General features: G+C 41.2%; 1 protein-coding gene across 1 annotated transcript; it reads right to left on the bottom strand.

Moving 5' to 3' along the window:
* Positions 1-5,677: 5,677 nt before the first annotated feature.
* On the bottom strand, positions 5,678-10,932 carry ZBED5 (zinc finger BED-type containing 5). The gene is made up of 3 exons (XM_081099082.1): positions 10,726-10,932; positions 9,051-9,166; positions 5,678-8,006 (listed from the first exon to the last, which is right to left on the bottom strand). The coding sequence occupies exon 3, from the start codon at positions 7,863-7,865 to the stop codon at positions 5,787-5,789; it is 2,079 nt and encodes a 692-aa protein (XP_080955208.1). The 5' UTR covers positions 7,866-8,006; positions 9,051-9,166; positions 10,726-10,932; the 3' UTR covers positions 5,678-5,786.
* Positions 10,933-15,225: the final 4,293 nt, after the last annotated feature.

Genomic DNA, 15,225 nt, shown 5'->3' with positions numbered 1-15,225 from the left:
CCCCAATCTTCATTTGACTGGCTCCTTATCACTCAGGCTTCAGCTCAAATGTCACTTTCTTGTTAACTCAGTTAACACTCTTCATTAATGACATTAACCTGTTTTATTTTCTACATAGCAATTAAGTTTGTCTTTCCCACTAGGATGTAAATTCTTTGAGAGTTATGACACCTTTACTCCTTTTTGTTTTGTAGTACTGCTATGGATTTAATCTAAATTTGGTATTTCTTTCAGCATGTCAACAGAATTTTAGGAAGGTAAGGTCAAATGTAAGCATTTAGATCACCACCTGAAACCTGAAGTCACAGATTGTTTGGGGAATGGTTTATTTTGCTCAAAGGTATTTGTAAAGAAAGTCAATGCTAACTCCTAAGTGAGATTCTGAGAAGTTAAAATAATCCTTTAGGGAACTCATTTACCTCTTTGATAGAAAGCAACTTTTAAGATAGAGGACTACCCAAACTATTTCTGACTGATTATTTCTCCCACAAAGCATGTGATTTATTAAACCTTTAAAAATTCCATCATATTTATCACCAGGGTCTTTTACAAATTAAAGGAAAATGAAAAGATTTGCTTTCAAACTTAATTTTTTTTTAAAAAAATAAATTTTTATTGATTTCAGAGGAGAAGGGAGAGAAAGAGTGAGATAGAAACATCAATGAGAGAGAATCATTGATCGACTCCCTCCTTCATGCTCCACACTGGGGATTGAGCCTGCGACCTGGGCATGTGTTATGACCAGAAATAAAACCATGAATAGGTCAATACTCAACCACTGAGCCAAGCTAGCTAGGCTCAAGGTTAATTTCTAATTTGAATTATATAACCGATTCATAACGAATCCAGCCCAAGCTACTAAGTAAAATCCATATATTATCAAGTTGTTTCACTAAGAGAAATAAATGGCATTTGATATCTAATGTCAAAGCATGTGGTGATTTGGCTTCTGGTCTGTAAGGTATTACCAGTGACAGAGTTTTGACTGATAACACTGTGGTAGATGGCTGAATAACCAAAAATCAGATCATCTTAGTTTGGGATGGCACTTACCACTGCAGCTAAGTTTACTAATACATCCTAGTTTTATACTGCTTTCATTTTAGACCACTATATTAGATGATTTTGCGTATGGTAATAGAAAACCCAATAGAATGTGTCTTAAACATAAAAGGCAGTTACTGCCCTAGGTAACAAAAAAAAATTAAAGGCAGAACAGTGATCAAGTGTGGTTCAATCAGAGCTCTGGTTTCATTTCTCACTAATTTTTTGGCTCTGTCCTCTTCTATATGTTGGCTTTATACCCATGCTGGTAGCTAGACAGCTGTAGCAATTCCAGGCCTTTAAAGGACACCCGACATTTATTTCTTCCTAAAGAGGGAGGACACATCTTTTCTCAAAGCCCCTATAATACTGCCCTTGCTTTTCATTAGCCTGTATTGGGTCACATACTATTCCTGGACCAATTCCTGTGGCTAGAGTAATACTATGTCTTAATAGGCTTAGATCCAAGTTCCTGAACAATTTTTGTTAAGGGCAATGGCATTACATTCACCAGTGTTTTTCAAATGGTGGTGGATCACATAACCCAAGAATGGATCATAAATTTAATCTTTGGGTCCTATTATAAAAAAGTAGATGAGAGATTGCATTGCACATATGAAGGGTTAGTACTGTTTTCTGACTTTGGTGTTCATACATATACTATACACACCTAGATTATAATGTAAAAATCTGTTTCTTAATGCGAACTGGAGAAACAAAAAATTGAAAGCTACTAGCTTAAGAAAAAATTCCCCAAGCTGGAGTGGGGTTAGCTTTTGCTTACATACATGGATTATATAGGGGAAGAATGGACACTTGAAAGAAAATGAGGGTATTATTTGGGAGAGGAAAAGAGATGCTGGGGACATAGCAATTTCCACTGCAGCCTGCCTGACACTTTAGTTATTATTTAATATACACTGGGTTTCAATATAGTCATAATCACAGATATTTTAGTTTTCCAATGCTTTCTAAATTTCAAAGTGCATCTCCCTTCTGAAAAAGTATGTCCTTCTATCTAGTAAATATTCATGATGAGGCAATTTATACATCTTATTATTTGGTTGGTGGAAAATATTATGGTAAAGAGTCATTGAAAAAGCTTGGTTTCCTCCTGGCCGGCATGGTTGAGCATTGACCTATGAACCAGGACATCACAGTTCGATTCCCAGTCAGGGCACATGCTCAGATTGCAGGCTCGATCCCCAGTGTGGGGCATGCAGGAGGCAGCTGGTAAATGATTCTTTCATCATTGATGGTTCTCTCTCTCTGAAGTCAGTAAAACTATTTTTAAAAAAGGTTGGCTTCCTAGAAAACAACCATGTATTTTAAGTAACTGAGCACATCATACCATTGCGCTAGCCTTTGTTTAGGTTTAAATTTTGATCTTATTTGACAAGAACTTTAGGGCTCATTCTATTGTTGTTCAACCCCTTTCATTTAATAAATGAAGAAACTAAGTTCTAGAGAGGATGAACTTATCTAAGGCAGCTAATTAGCTGCAGAACACAAGTCTCTTGATACCTGCTTAGAATTCTTTCCACTGTACTAATTAACAGTGCAGTTACAACAACTTCAAAAGATAAAGTAAATAACAAACATGCTAAATTTCAGATGCACATAGATGATGTTTTTCAAGAATTGTAGGTGGCCCTAGCCAGTTTTGCTCAGGACTTGTGCATGAGGTAACCAATCAGTAAGTTTCTGTCTTTCCCTCTCTCTAAAAATTAATGGAAAAGTATCCTTAGGTGAGGATTAACAACAAAAAAAAAACAAAACCAGGCTTGGGTGGGGGGAGTCAATTGGAGAAAAAGGAGACATGTAAAACTTTAGACAATAAAAAATAAAAAATAAATAATTGTAGGTGAATTATATTTTGGGGAGTTAAACTGCATTTTTTAAAGCAACATGGGGGCTTATTAAAGAAATGTTTTTGAAATCTTTGAAAGGCAAATAGTTACTGCCTTATCTGTTTTAGTGAGGCTAAGGACTTTAAAGCTAATTTTCATGTTATAGTATGAACTGTATTTCACATTAATACTTCACCCTTTAAGCTAGGGAATTCAATTCACTGAGCACTTTTTGTATTAAAAATTTGCTAAGTTCTGTAAATGATTCAAAATAAGTCTTAGCTATGAGAGTATAATTTGTATATTTACATATGTATGGTAATAGCACAAAACTGACATAGGAAATAACCCTAATTGAGAAATCAAGACAATTTCTATTACTAGACATATAGGGATTAAAAGTGGGAAAATCCTTTTGGGTTGAACACATTAGGGGAATTTTACTATTTCATGAACAGGCAGGAAGGGTAACTGTCATTCGAAGACACATGAAAATATTATTTTGAATCTATAATAAAAGCATAATATGCTCATTAGACTGGACAGCCAGATGACCTACTGGAGGAAGCCAGGGCTGCGAGGGCCGAGGCAAGCTGCCGTGGCTACAAGGGCCAAGCTCCTTGCATGAATTTCATGCATTGGACCTCTAGTATTCTTAGAAAACAGGTGAGCAGTTGGCATCAAGAACCAAGTTGGGGAGGGCTGGGACTGAAGAGATTTAGTAGCAGATAGGGTCCCAGTCAATAGACAAGTTTAAATGCAGGAATCTAGACTCTCAGAAGAGGTTAGGGGGAAAACTGTAAAGCACAAGAGGTCTTATTTCTTAAGAGGCTGACATCCTGGACAGATGACATAATCAAGGGGTCTAGTTACCAGATTTGAGGTACCTATCCATCAGATGTAGACATTATGGTATTATACATGCTTCTCAAACTAGGGTAGATTTAATTCTGGGATTAGCTGACAAAAAGTACTGCATGTGTTATGAATCTTTTCGGAAAATTAATTTTACTTGATAGCAATGTAATCCCTGTTTTTTACATATGTACATTTGAAATAAGCAGTAATACTTTAAAATAGCTAATTTTGGATGAATCTAGAAAAAGTAACACAAAATTTCAAAGAAATGTTCAGATTTTAGTAGGATGTTTTAGCTATACTTCCAAGTCACCATTTGATGCTATTAGAAAAATTTGAAAGGCAGTAACTGCAAAAAGAGTCTTTGGAAAAGATCCATTTAAAACTAAGTTCTGGCATTTATTGTGACCATGGCCAAATTTAAAAATTGCCTAATCCTTTAGGATTGTTGTAAAGATCATAGATAACATACAAACATCTAGTAAGATACCTGACATATAAATAGCTGCTTAATAATGTGACAAAGGGGGAAAAGCATGGGCTAGAGATGCTTAATCTTGCTGCCTCAAATGAACTCGGGTCCTGTCGCCTGGAGGGCTTTTTGCATAGAGAATAAAAACTCAAGACTGGAAGTGTGAGTGTGGAGTGAAGTTTAACTGAGACATAGTTGGATATGCAGGGAATAATATATGCTGCATATCTATTCCTACTCACCCTGTTAGAAGTTTTTTTACGCATTCTCATTTAATCTGAATAACCCTTCAGAGAAGGCATAATTATCTTACAGATGAGATAACTGGGGTTCAGGAAGGCTCAATTGCCCAGTGTTAAGTAGCTAGTTGAACAGTGGAGCAGGTACCTAGGTCTATTGATTCTACCACATCCTGCTGTAGTGAGGGAAGGTACTCCTACTTCCCAAAATGGGAGACAGGTATGAATAAGTGAGATTAAATAAATAATGGCTATCTGCAGTAGCTCTTGATTATAGTAGGTCTTGAGTTGGTGATCTGTGTTGTGTGGTGTGATATGGGAAGAGAAGCCTAGAGACAGGAATGTCAGAAATTTTTCATAGTATTCTAAGAATAAATTGATAGGTTTAGAGTCTCATCATCTTCAAGTAAAGTCTCATTAATTTAGATTACAGTGTATGGAATTTGCAATAATGTACATAGGAACTAAGAAACAAGACCTGAAAATATTCTTCATACTTCCTCCCATCTTCCCCAATAGTCCAGCTTAAACCAGAGCCATGACATTCTTAGTGACTTTTGCCTAACAGCCATACTGAATTCTAGGTAACAGAAAAATTGAGCTAAAAATCACAAAGGGTAGCATTCTGTAAATATGCAGAATATACACATATAATCCACCACACCCTATTCCATTTATTGTTGTTCACCTTCAACGTTCTTTCCTTTATTGAGCATCACTTCAGTAAGTCCTTTTGCCAATAATGAAGACACAGAGCTGGATAAGACCCTATAGGAGCTCAGTCCAACTGGGAAACATGAGACTACCAAACTGCCACAGTTGAGACAGACACAAAAAATAAGGCCAAAATAGAAAGGTAGAGAATGAGAGTACCTAAGATAAATTAAGTTATAGTGCTGAAAAGCAAATAGGAATTAGTCAGGAAGCAAGAAGGGGAAGGAATAGTTTTTTGAGACCTGACAGCATGAAGCAGTGTGATGCTTACGGAATGGCAAGAAATTCCACAAGACTGGTGGGTTGCAGGATAGACATGGCTTGAAAGATTAGTAAGGATTAGATTCTAAAGAGGTATGTTATGCTAAGGAATTGGGACTTTATCTTGTGAGTCAAGATAATGACCATGAGACCCTTTGAAATTATGTGAAGAAGAAATACTGATAATACATATTTAAATTTTTGATTCTTTTCATTTTCTTAAAATCTAAGCAATATAAAACACTTGAATAATTTTATTTAAAATCCCAAAATGCCAGATATAAAGTAAATCATCTTTTATTTTCATCTTATATTTGGTTATCATGAGACATGCAAAACCCTTCAATTTTAATGAGAACAGTGTTTTTGTGTCTTTTTATCACATATCCGCTTAATATTAGGTGTAATGTTGCTAAGTCGGATCCGCATGTGAGGTGCAGCATCAAGCCTTTTCCGATATTTCGTTTTTGTTGCAGCATAATATGAAAATCCTGTTTCACACAGGTGCATTGTAGCAAAAGGAAGAAGTACACGAACTGCACGCGTTGCAATACTTGGGTACTCTTGAATTAGGCTACTCCAAAAATCATTTAGGGAAAGTTCACTGAAATTTTGTTTCACTTGAGAATCAGATGTTAAATCAATCAGGCTCTCATAGTCCCGTGCTACTAATGAGGCTGGTTTCACAGATACTGTAAATGGATTTCTAACCCAAGCATTATTGTCGTTTGTTACAGGAAAATATTTTAACAGAGTAGAGCGCAAACCCCGTAGGTGCTGCACAATGGCACTGCAAATATCTTTATCAACTGTAGAATTAATTTCAGTCAAAAAGTCACTTAGTGTAGGAAAACAATCAAAGTTTTCTTCTTCTACAGATGAGGCCCAAAATGCCAATTTTCTTAACAATGATGACATTTTATCAAATACTGTAAACACTGTCACATTTTTTCCTTGCATTGACAGATTAACCTCATTTAATTTAGTAAAAATATCTGCAAGATATGCAAGTCTTAGGAGCCAAGATAAATTTGTTAAACAATCAGACAGTTGAAAAGCAGAATCCATGAAAACCAATAGTTCACGACGAAGTTCAAAAAGTCTTACAAGAACTTTACCTCGGGAAAGCCACCTCACCTCTGTATTTAGAAGAAGTGCTGTGTGCTGGGCACCCATTTCTTCACATAAAATTTTTAGTAGTCTGGATTGATGTGGTCGAGCTTTAACATAATTGATGATTTGTACTGCCTGATCTAGCACATTTTTTAGAGATGTAGGCATTATTTTAACTGCTAGTGCATGTCTATATAATAGGCAGTGACTACTGGTACTTTCTGGAGCCACGTACTTTATCAAGGCGACAGCCTCAGCAATTTTCCCGTCCATTGCCCTAGAAGCATCACTACAAATATCAACACATTTTTCCCATTCAATTTCATGTTTCTGCATGAAACTGTTGATGCAGTTGAAAATTTCTTTACCAGTAGCATTACTTTGCAGAGATTCACATAACAGTAGGTCTTCCTCAATAGACTTATTAAACCGGTAACGAACAAACACAAGTAGCACAGCAAGTCCTGAAACATCAGCTGATTCATCTAGCTGCAGCGAAAACCCATCACAAATTTTCAGTCTACAAACAAGCTCTTCTTCAATGTCAGCAGCTAGATCCTTAATTCGGCGTGCAATAGTACTGTTTGATAGTTGCACTGCATCTATTTTTTTACTGTATTGTTCATCAAACATCCGCATCACGACATCTTTTGCACAAGGTTTGATAAGCAATTCTCCAACAGTATGAGCCTCTCCACTCAGGGCTATATGGTAACTTACATTGTACGATGCCTCTGTAGCACTTTCATTATCTGTATTGACAATTTTAGGTGGTGGGGGTTTGTTATTTTCAGGTGAATCAAGATGTTGCTTGAAAAAGCTTATGTCTTTGTCTTTAAATGCAGCATGCTTTGTTTCCAAATGTCTTCGAAGCTTACTAGGGGCCAAAGAGCTATTTGATAAAATTTTCTTACATAACACACACTGAGCATGAGGTGCATCTCTATTTCCAAAGTAAGTAAATCCAAAAGACAAATAACTTTCATCATATTTTCTTCTTTTTGGTTTCTTACTAAATGTTATTTTGTTGGAATTGGACATAAATTGAACCCTGGAAAGCTCATCTTCTGATTTTTTAGAAACTGATGGCTGCAACTGTTCATCTTCACTTTGTAATATTCCAACTTTTTGATCATTTGATTCAGACACAATTTGATAAAATGATTCTACTTCTTGTTTAAGACTTCCTTGTTTCGGCAATAGATCCATAGGCAATGTATTTGTGGTACAAAACATGGTTAGTTTAGAATAAACATTGAGTATCACAAATTTGTTGAAATTATAAGACAGGATACATAGAAGATGAGCAATCATCAAAGAGATGATATATAGCAACACATCAGTTAATTTGTAAATGCTGCCTATGCATCAATGCGCAGATGGAGCATCACACGTTCGTCTATCAGGTGATCTCTCATGCGATTTCCTGGTGCTCTCAGGTATGGCACACCTTTTCTTAAAGGTAGATTATCACATAAAAATAAAAGCTATAGAAATGAGTTTAGTAGTCTTAAACTTATATCTTAAGATAAACTATTAAAAAAACCTATTGTTAGCATTGACCTTTTTTCTCAGAACACTTATTAACAAGAGAATATTCTATAAAACACAATTTGGGAACTACTGGGTTAAGAAATAATAGAATTGATAAGCATGTTTTTAAAGGAACTTGAAGAATAGGTCCCATGGCAAGGGTTGGCAAACTTTTTCTGTAAAGGGCAATATAATCAATATTTTTTTACTTATGAGCCATATAAACTCTGTTGCAACCCCTCAATTCTGTAGTTGTAGCATGGCAGCAGCTATACACAATATGTAAAAAATGGGCACAGTTGTATTTCAATAAATCTCTACTTACAAAAACAGCATAGGGCATAATTTACCAACCCCTTTTCATGGTACCTTGGAATCTCTTTTAGCTTTCTGATGCCTGTTGCCATTAGATACATTCATTGTTGATACTATTATATATCTGAAGGCTCCTTTCAGGGCCAATAACTATTAAGCTGTATTAAAAACACACAAACAGTTCAAGTTTTGCAAGACATGGAATTCTGCTATATCCTAAATACTGTGTGTTGAAATTGAAAAATAAACTGTAGACCAAAAGTTAGCTACTATTTCTCTGAACTGAAAATTACATAAGTATTTACAAACTGATTCATTCAAAATAATGTATTATTTACTGATTACTCTGCATCTTGTTATACTATAGATGAAAACTTAACCAAGACCTAAAAACATAAACTGTAATTTTAATAGGTTTATTCCTCATATATATATTTTAAAGCATAATTAAAAGCAAGGGTAACACAAATTTTACGACCTCTAAAGAATACTACTAGCTTCATAAGATACAAGAATTTAGTGTCAATCCAAATACAGCTACTTTTGATTTACATTTTGACTTGGCTACAGAGTAACCTTTGTATTCTCACGTTAGATCCTGGGATCCTGAATCAAAATGGTTTTCCTATTAATAGCTAGAGGGTAAGATACCTGAAATGAGGAGTACTCCCCTTCTGGAATCACATTCTCCACCTTGGCAGCTTGAAATGTAGACTCTTCAAAAGAATAAAATTAAGGGGTGGGATGGAAGGGGAGTAACCAATAGCCTAGAATGAGAAAAATTAAAATTAGAGACAGTAAAGGCAGCACTAACTACATACCTCTAGGCTGACCATCCATTACAATTTATTTTAGATCCTGGCAGTGCAAATGATTCTTCATGCAATGCAGACCTTGGACTGAAACATAAGATGCCTATAATAAATATGCTAATATTTTTGTCCTAGCTAATACCCTGGTAATTTGTTTTGAGATGCTCTTCCATCCAGTGACTTCATTGAAACGTTCAAAAACTAAACCTAACTTTTAAAAGTACAGCCACACTTTAATTGTCTCTAAAACTAAGCACTAAGAGTCATCTAAAATGGAAGCAGCCGATACATGGAAGTGTTACATGAAATACGCCTTTTTGCTATAACCATTTGTCCCCTCATTAACCAATCTCCAAGGTTACTGATGCATACTGAGTGATCACTGTTTACACTGTGCCAGTAATTGCTGAATCCCTTATAGAACTCATCCAATCCTTACGACAAACCTGAGAGTCAGGGACTATCAATAACGCCACTTTGGTGATGAACAGACACAGAGAAGTCACCTTTTAAGTGAAGAACTTACAGAACCCAAAAAGTGTGAGTGCAGAACCTGCATGTGTGTCCCTGAATAACCTCAATTTTCTAAGCACCAAAATATCTGCTACCAGAAGTTGGAGGGTGCAGGGAGGAATGGGTTACAACTGTCAGAAAGTCGAGGATCTCAAAACTGGCAGCAGCAGAAAGCCCCACTTCTCCATTATTTGGGAGCAAAAAGAGCAGATTTCCTTCCCATAGTCTGTCTTTGGATTGAGCAACAGAGAGCTTCGCGGAGCTGCTGGTGGAGCTAAAAGATTAGGATCCCTCTCTTCCCTTCCGCTGCCAGAGGGCACAGCGGGGTGGGACGCCCGTCTTCAGGAAAGAGGACCTCAGCCCCCCCTCAGAGGTGCGTCCCCCCACCTCTCGAGGACGAAGTCTGGACTCCCTAGAGAGCAAAGTTTCTATTCCACCCCCTGAAAAGGGCGGCTCCCTCACTGTTCTTGTTTCTTCCGGCTAAGCTGAAAGGTAGCACAATCCCTTCACCTCCACCCTCTGGGTTTGGACAATACCCTCAGGGACGAGGGGGCTCGGCAGGCGTGCAGTCCACTCAGAAAGCCTAGGCAGGCGCTGGGGACGGGCACCCCTTCCAGCACCGAAATGCTTTCAGCAACGGTCACCTCGAAGTGTGGCCGGGGGCAGCCAACCCTCAGCTCTTCCCCGTCTCCGGCGTGCGATGCTCCCCGACCGCCACACCTGGGCTCGCTTCCGGTCGGGGCCCACCCTCGCCGACACAAATCTCCTCTCGCGTCCCCGGACGGCCGCCTCGGCTAACCACCACATGTACGCGTCTGAGCACCCCACACTAGCTTTCTACTTCGCCTCCGTCGGAGATGGAGCGCATGGTCTAGTGCGGCCAGGCTGCAGGGCAGCGCCGCCGTCCCAGCGAGCCCGCGGCCGCCATTTTGGACAGACAGCTCCAGGCGGCGGCCATTTCAGAGCGCACCACCAGCCGCCGCGGCCGCGCGGGTCCTCACCTTCACCAAGGCCTGGACAGGGTCAAGAGCCAGCCGTCGCGGACTGGGGGGGAGGAGGCGAGAGGGGGGAAATGAAAAATAAAGCCGGGGAGAAGGACTCGGGGGCAGGGTGATGCTCTCAGTTCAGGGACACCGCCTAGGCCACCTCCACAGAGATCCGGCTCGCGGCTGGCGCGGTCGCTCTTCAGAAGATAAATTTAGCACCCTGGAGCGCCTCGAATCACGGTCTCCACGAGCGACTCCTTCGCCAGCCAATCAGCGCCACCGTTGCTCCTCGCCACCAATTCGCGCTGAGCAGTGGGGCGGGACTAAGGGAAAGGACCCGGCGCGGTGGGCGTGGCCAAGCGGCCACCGTGGAGCTGGGCGCGTTGGCGCCGTGAGGTCGAGGCGCTGTCAGGCGTGGGCCGGTGGTTTTCAAACTTCCAGGGCCCGAGTCAGCCCGGACGCTCGTTTAGCACGCGGACGCCTGGTGCTGCCCCATGGAGCCTGTGGTCCTGCAGGGCCCGGCGGGATTCGAGAATCCTCCGGCTCTTAGCTCTGGCGCCCCGCCCGGGCGGCGGGGACCGGAGAGCGTTCGCGGGACCGCGAGGTGCGCGCGGAGGAGCGGAGCGCCTCTGGGCGACCACGGCCTCTTTGTTCTCCGAGCCGCACCCCGGCTCCAGTTGCGCAACCACCTCCTCTTGTTCTGATTTTCCCACTGGAGTCTGGGTCGGAAACGCCCTTTGCCTCCCCCGCCTCCCCCCGCCTCCGCGCCTCCCCGATGCTGGCGTGTCTGGGGCCCCAGCTGCCCCGGCCGAGAGCTGAGCCTTCGGGGCGCTCCTCCCACCGGAGCTCTTGCGTGGTGACCCCAGTGGGGCTGGAGAGGCGCCCGTAGGAGCGGGCAGGGGCAGCGGCGTCCCCGCGGTGCCCACGGGAAAGATGAGAGTCGCTCGCTGTCCTGGCATCTCTCGCCAGCGGCACCCCTCCCCCAGGAGCGCCCGCCGCCCGCACCCACCGGCCAGTCTCGGGCACTGGTTGCTGGCCCCAGCGTTCGGGTTTTTAACCGCAGCCCCACTCCCTCTCTCGTTAAAAACAACATCGCAGAAGCCGGCGGGTTGTGTATTTTCATTTTGTGTGAGATCCGTGGAGTCGGTTTTTCAAACCGGCACTTTGAAATACTTACATTTCTTGGGGGAGGATTGTTTTAGTACATTAAACTATAGGTCCCAATGTTGGCAATATTTTAGCTTTTCGAGGCCCCGCAGAAATAGCTAAATGAAAATTGGATCATGTTTTCAGGCACTGCACCAATCAATGGCAGCAAGTACCCAACTGGTAGTCAAAAGCCAGGGCAGTTTTTATTTTTCTTAAAAATGCCCCTTTGATATGTAAATACATATCAAAGGCATTGGGGGAAAAAGCTTAACCCTTAACTGAACACAATTTTCAGGACTGCTGCATAGATGATTTCCTAGGATTGGTAATAGCAAACATTCCTAAATTTTTTAAAAATGTTTTTATTTCAGAGAGAGGAAGGGAGAGGGAGAGGGAGAGAAATATCAATGATGAGAGAGAATCATAGGTCAGAGAATCACGGATGGGCTGCTTCTGCATGACTCCCAAGGGGGGTCAAGCTCACAACCTGGGCATGAGCCCTGACTGTAATCCAAGGGTGACCTGGTTCATAGATCCAGTTCAACCACAGCCATACCGGCCAGGCTGGTCCTAAATGTTTGTATATTCAGAGAGGAAGGGGGGGGGGGGGGAAGAGAGAGAGAGAGAGAGAGAGAGAGAGAGACATCAATGTGAGAAGGAAGCATCAATTGGCTGCCTCCTGCAGGATCCCTACCAGGAATCTGCAACTGAGAGAGAGAGAGAGAGAGAGAGAGAGAGAGACAGAGAGACAGAGAGACAGAGACATCAATGTGAGAAGGAAGCATCAATTGGCTGCCTCCTGCAGGATCCCTACCAGGAATCTGCAGCTGGGGCGTGTGGCCTGACCTGGGTTGAACTGGCAACCCTTTGGTGCACAGGACAATACCCAACTAACTGAGCCACACAGGCCAGGGCTGTTCTACACACATTTTAATGTAATAGCTCATTTACTCATCACAACAACCCTATCAGATAATTATCCCTATTTTACAGTTAAGGAAATAGGGCACAGATTGGTAGATAACTTGCTCAGGTTTCCAAAGGTAATTGGTGATAGAACCTACCTAGATTAGTTGCAGTGCTGGTTGTGGAAACTTCAAGCCATGTGTGTCTGGGTGGGGTGTGTGCATACAAACTTAGGTAGAAAACTATTGTGGATAAGGCAACAATAATATTTTGGCTAAGCAGGTAGGCCATTAAAAAGGAACTTGACAGAATATATGTACCCCTATGTTCATAGTAGCGCAATTTACAATAGCTAAGATTTGGAAACAGCCTAAGTGCCCATCTGCAGATGAGTGGATTAAAAACTGGTACATCTAGCCCTAGCTGGTTTGGCTCAGTGGATAGAGTGTCAGCCTGCGGACTGAAGGGTCCCGGGTTTGATTCTAGTCAAAGGCACATGCCTGACAGAATGGGGATGTGCAGGAGGCAGCTGGTCAATGATTCTCTCTCTTCATTGATGTTTCTATTTCTCTCCCTCTCCCTTCCTCTCTCCGAAATCAATAAGAATGAATACACACACACACACACAAACCTGGTACATCTAAACAACGGAATACTACACAGCTGTAAAAAAGAAAGAACTCTTACCATTTGCAACAGCATGGAAAGACTGGGAGAGCATTATGCTAAGCAAATAAGCCCGAGAAGGATAAGTATTACATGATCTCACTCATATGTGGAATCTAATGAACAAAAATAGATCCAAAAATATAGAAGCACTGAACAGAATGTCAAACCTCAGAGGGAAGGCAGGGGAGAGTGGGCAGGTGGGAAGAGATCAACCAATGAACTTGTATGCATATATACATAATCCAGGAACACAGATAATAGTGTGGTGAAGGTCTGGGGTAGAGGGTGGGAGCAGGCTGAGAGAGGTGAATGGGGGGAAAAGGGGACATATGTAATACTATCAACAATAAAGAGTAATAAATAAAATAAAAATATCCCTGAATAAAAAATAAAAAAGGAACTTGGTTTGTTTCCTGGGATTCAGGTAAAATCATCACTGGAAGCAGTGACAAGAATTTTGACTGATATTTCACATTTGCAACTTCAGTTAGTTGTAAGAGGTCTGAGATGATAATTCTGTTCATGTTGGTTGCATGAGTTCATTTGGGGTGCAATTAGGTTTGCCAGAAGCAGATGATGAGACAGGGAACTCTGGACCTAGTATTGTAGGTCAGAGTGTCCCACTACCACCCAGCGTTTATACTCCTCCCTTTGCTGGTTAGCATCTGTGGGCCCTGGGAGGGACAGGACTGCAGCTGAGACAGACCAAAAGTGAGCTAACAGCTGGAAGCCATCTGCTGTGCACACTAGGCCCCCTGAGCGGGGCAGAAAGTCCCTTTTAAAAATATACATATATTTTTACTGATTTCAGAGAGGAAGGGAGAGGGAGAGAGAGATAGAAACATCAATGGTGAGGGAGAATCATTGATCGGCTGTCTCCTGCATGCCCCTACTGTGGATCGAGCCTGCAACCCAAGCATGTGCCCTGGCCGGGAATCGAACCATGACCTTTTGGTTCATAGGTTGATGCTCAACCACTGAACCACACCAGTCTACCCTGTTCCCACACTTTAAAGGAAGAAAAGAATGAATCCCGGAGCTATCACAATGCTGATGTCACATTGGTAATTGGTGACAAAGTTGGAATAAATCCCAAGGTGTATGCGGCATGCCTTAAAATTCCTTTTTATCTCTCATTGTAAGCAGAATGTTAAATTATTCATTTGGTAGATACACTGTACATTTTTGTTGATATGTAAATTAAGCCATCTTTGACTTTATTAATAAACCCTCTTTCTGTTGCAAATGACAGAAATCCAATCCATAAGCAAGAAAATTAACTTTTTGGCTGACATTACCAAAAAATTGATCTGTACAGGTTTGGAGGGCTTCAGTGGTTCAAACGCTGTTATCAGAGCTCTGTGTGACTCTGTTTTGATAGGACCTCTCTGCATGGCAGCATGATGAACTCTGGCATCTCAAAATTTATGGGGAAGGAGAGCATCTTCCCCAGTAGCATTGGGAGAAAGGTTTCCAGAAAGGTCTTGATTCACTTTGTGTTATGTCTGTGAATCAAAACACTGTCCATGGAAGGACACTGGCCACTCTGGGACATGTATCTTCTTTAGTTTTGAGAACATGAGTTTATCCTAATTCACCACCAAAATCTCATGGACTGGGCAAGGGGGTAGTCCCTAAAAGAAAGGGTTCTGGAAAATTGGAAGATACTAAATTTACTCCATTGTTGTATCTCTTTGTCCAACCTTTTCTCTCCAATTCCATTGTCATCAACTTAGTTCAGGATCCTATTTTTAATCTTCTAACCAATCTCCTGGCTGCCGTCAATCTCTT

Source organism: Myotis nattereri (assembly GCF_964212035.1).
Source record: "Myotis nattereri genome assembly, chromosome: 9".
In the NCBI taxonomy this organism is placed as follows: Eukaryota; Metazoa; Chordata; class Mammalia; order Chiroptera; family Vespertilionidae; genus Myotis; species Myotis nattereri.
Note: the sequence above shows the minus strand (reverse complement) of the source record. Positions and strands in the feature narration are given on the sequence as shown.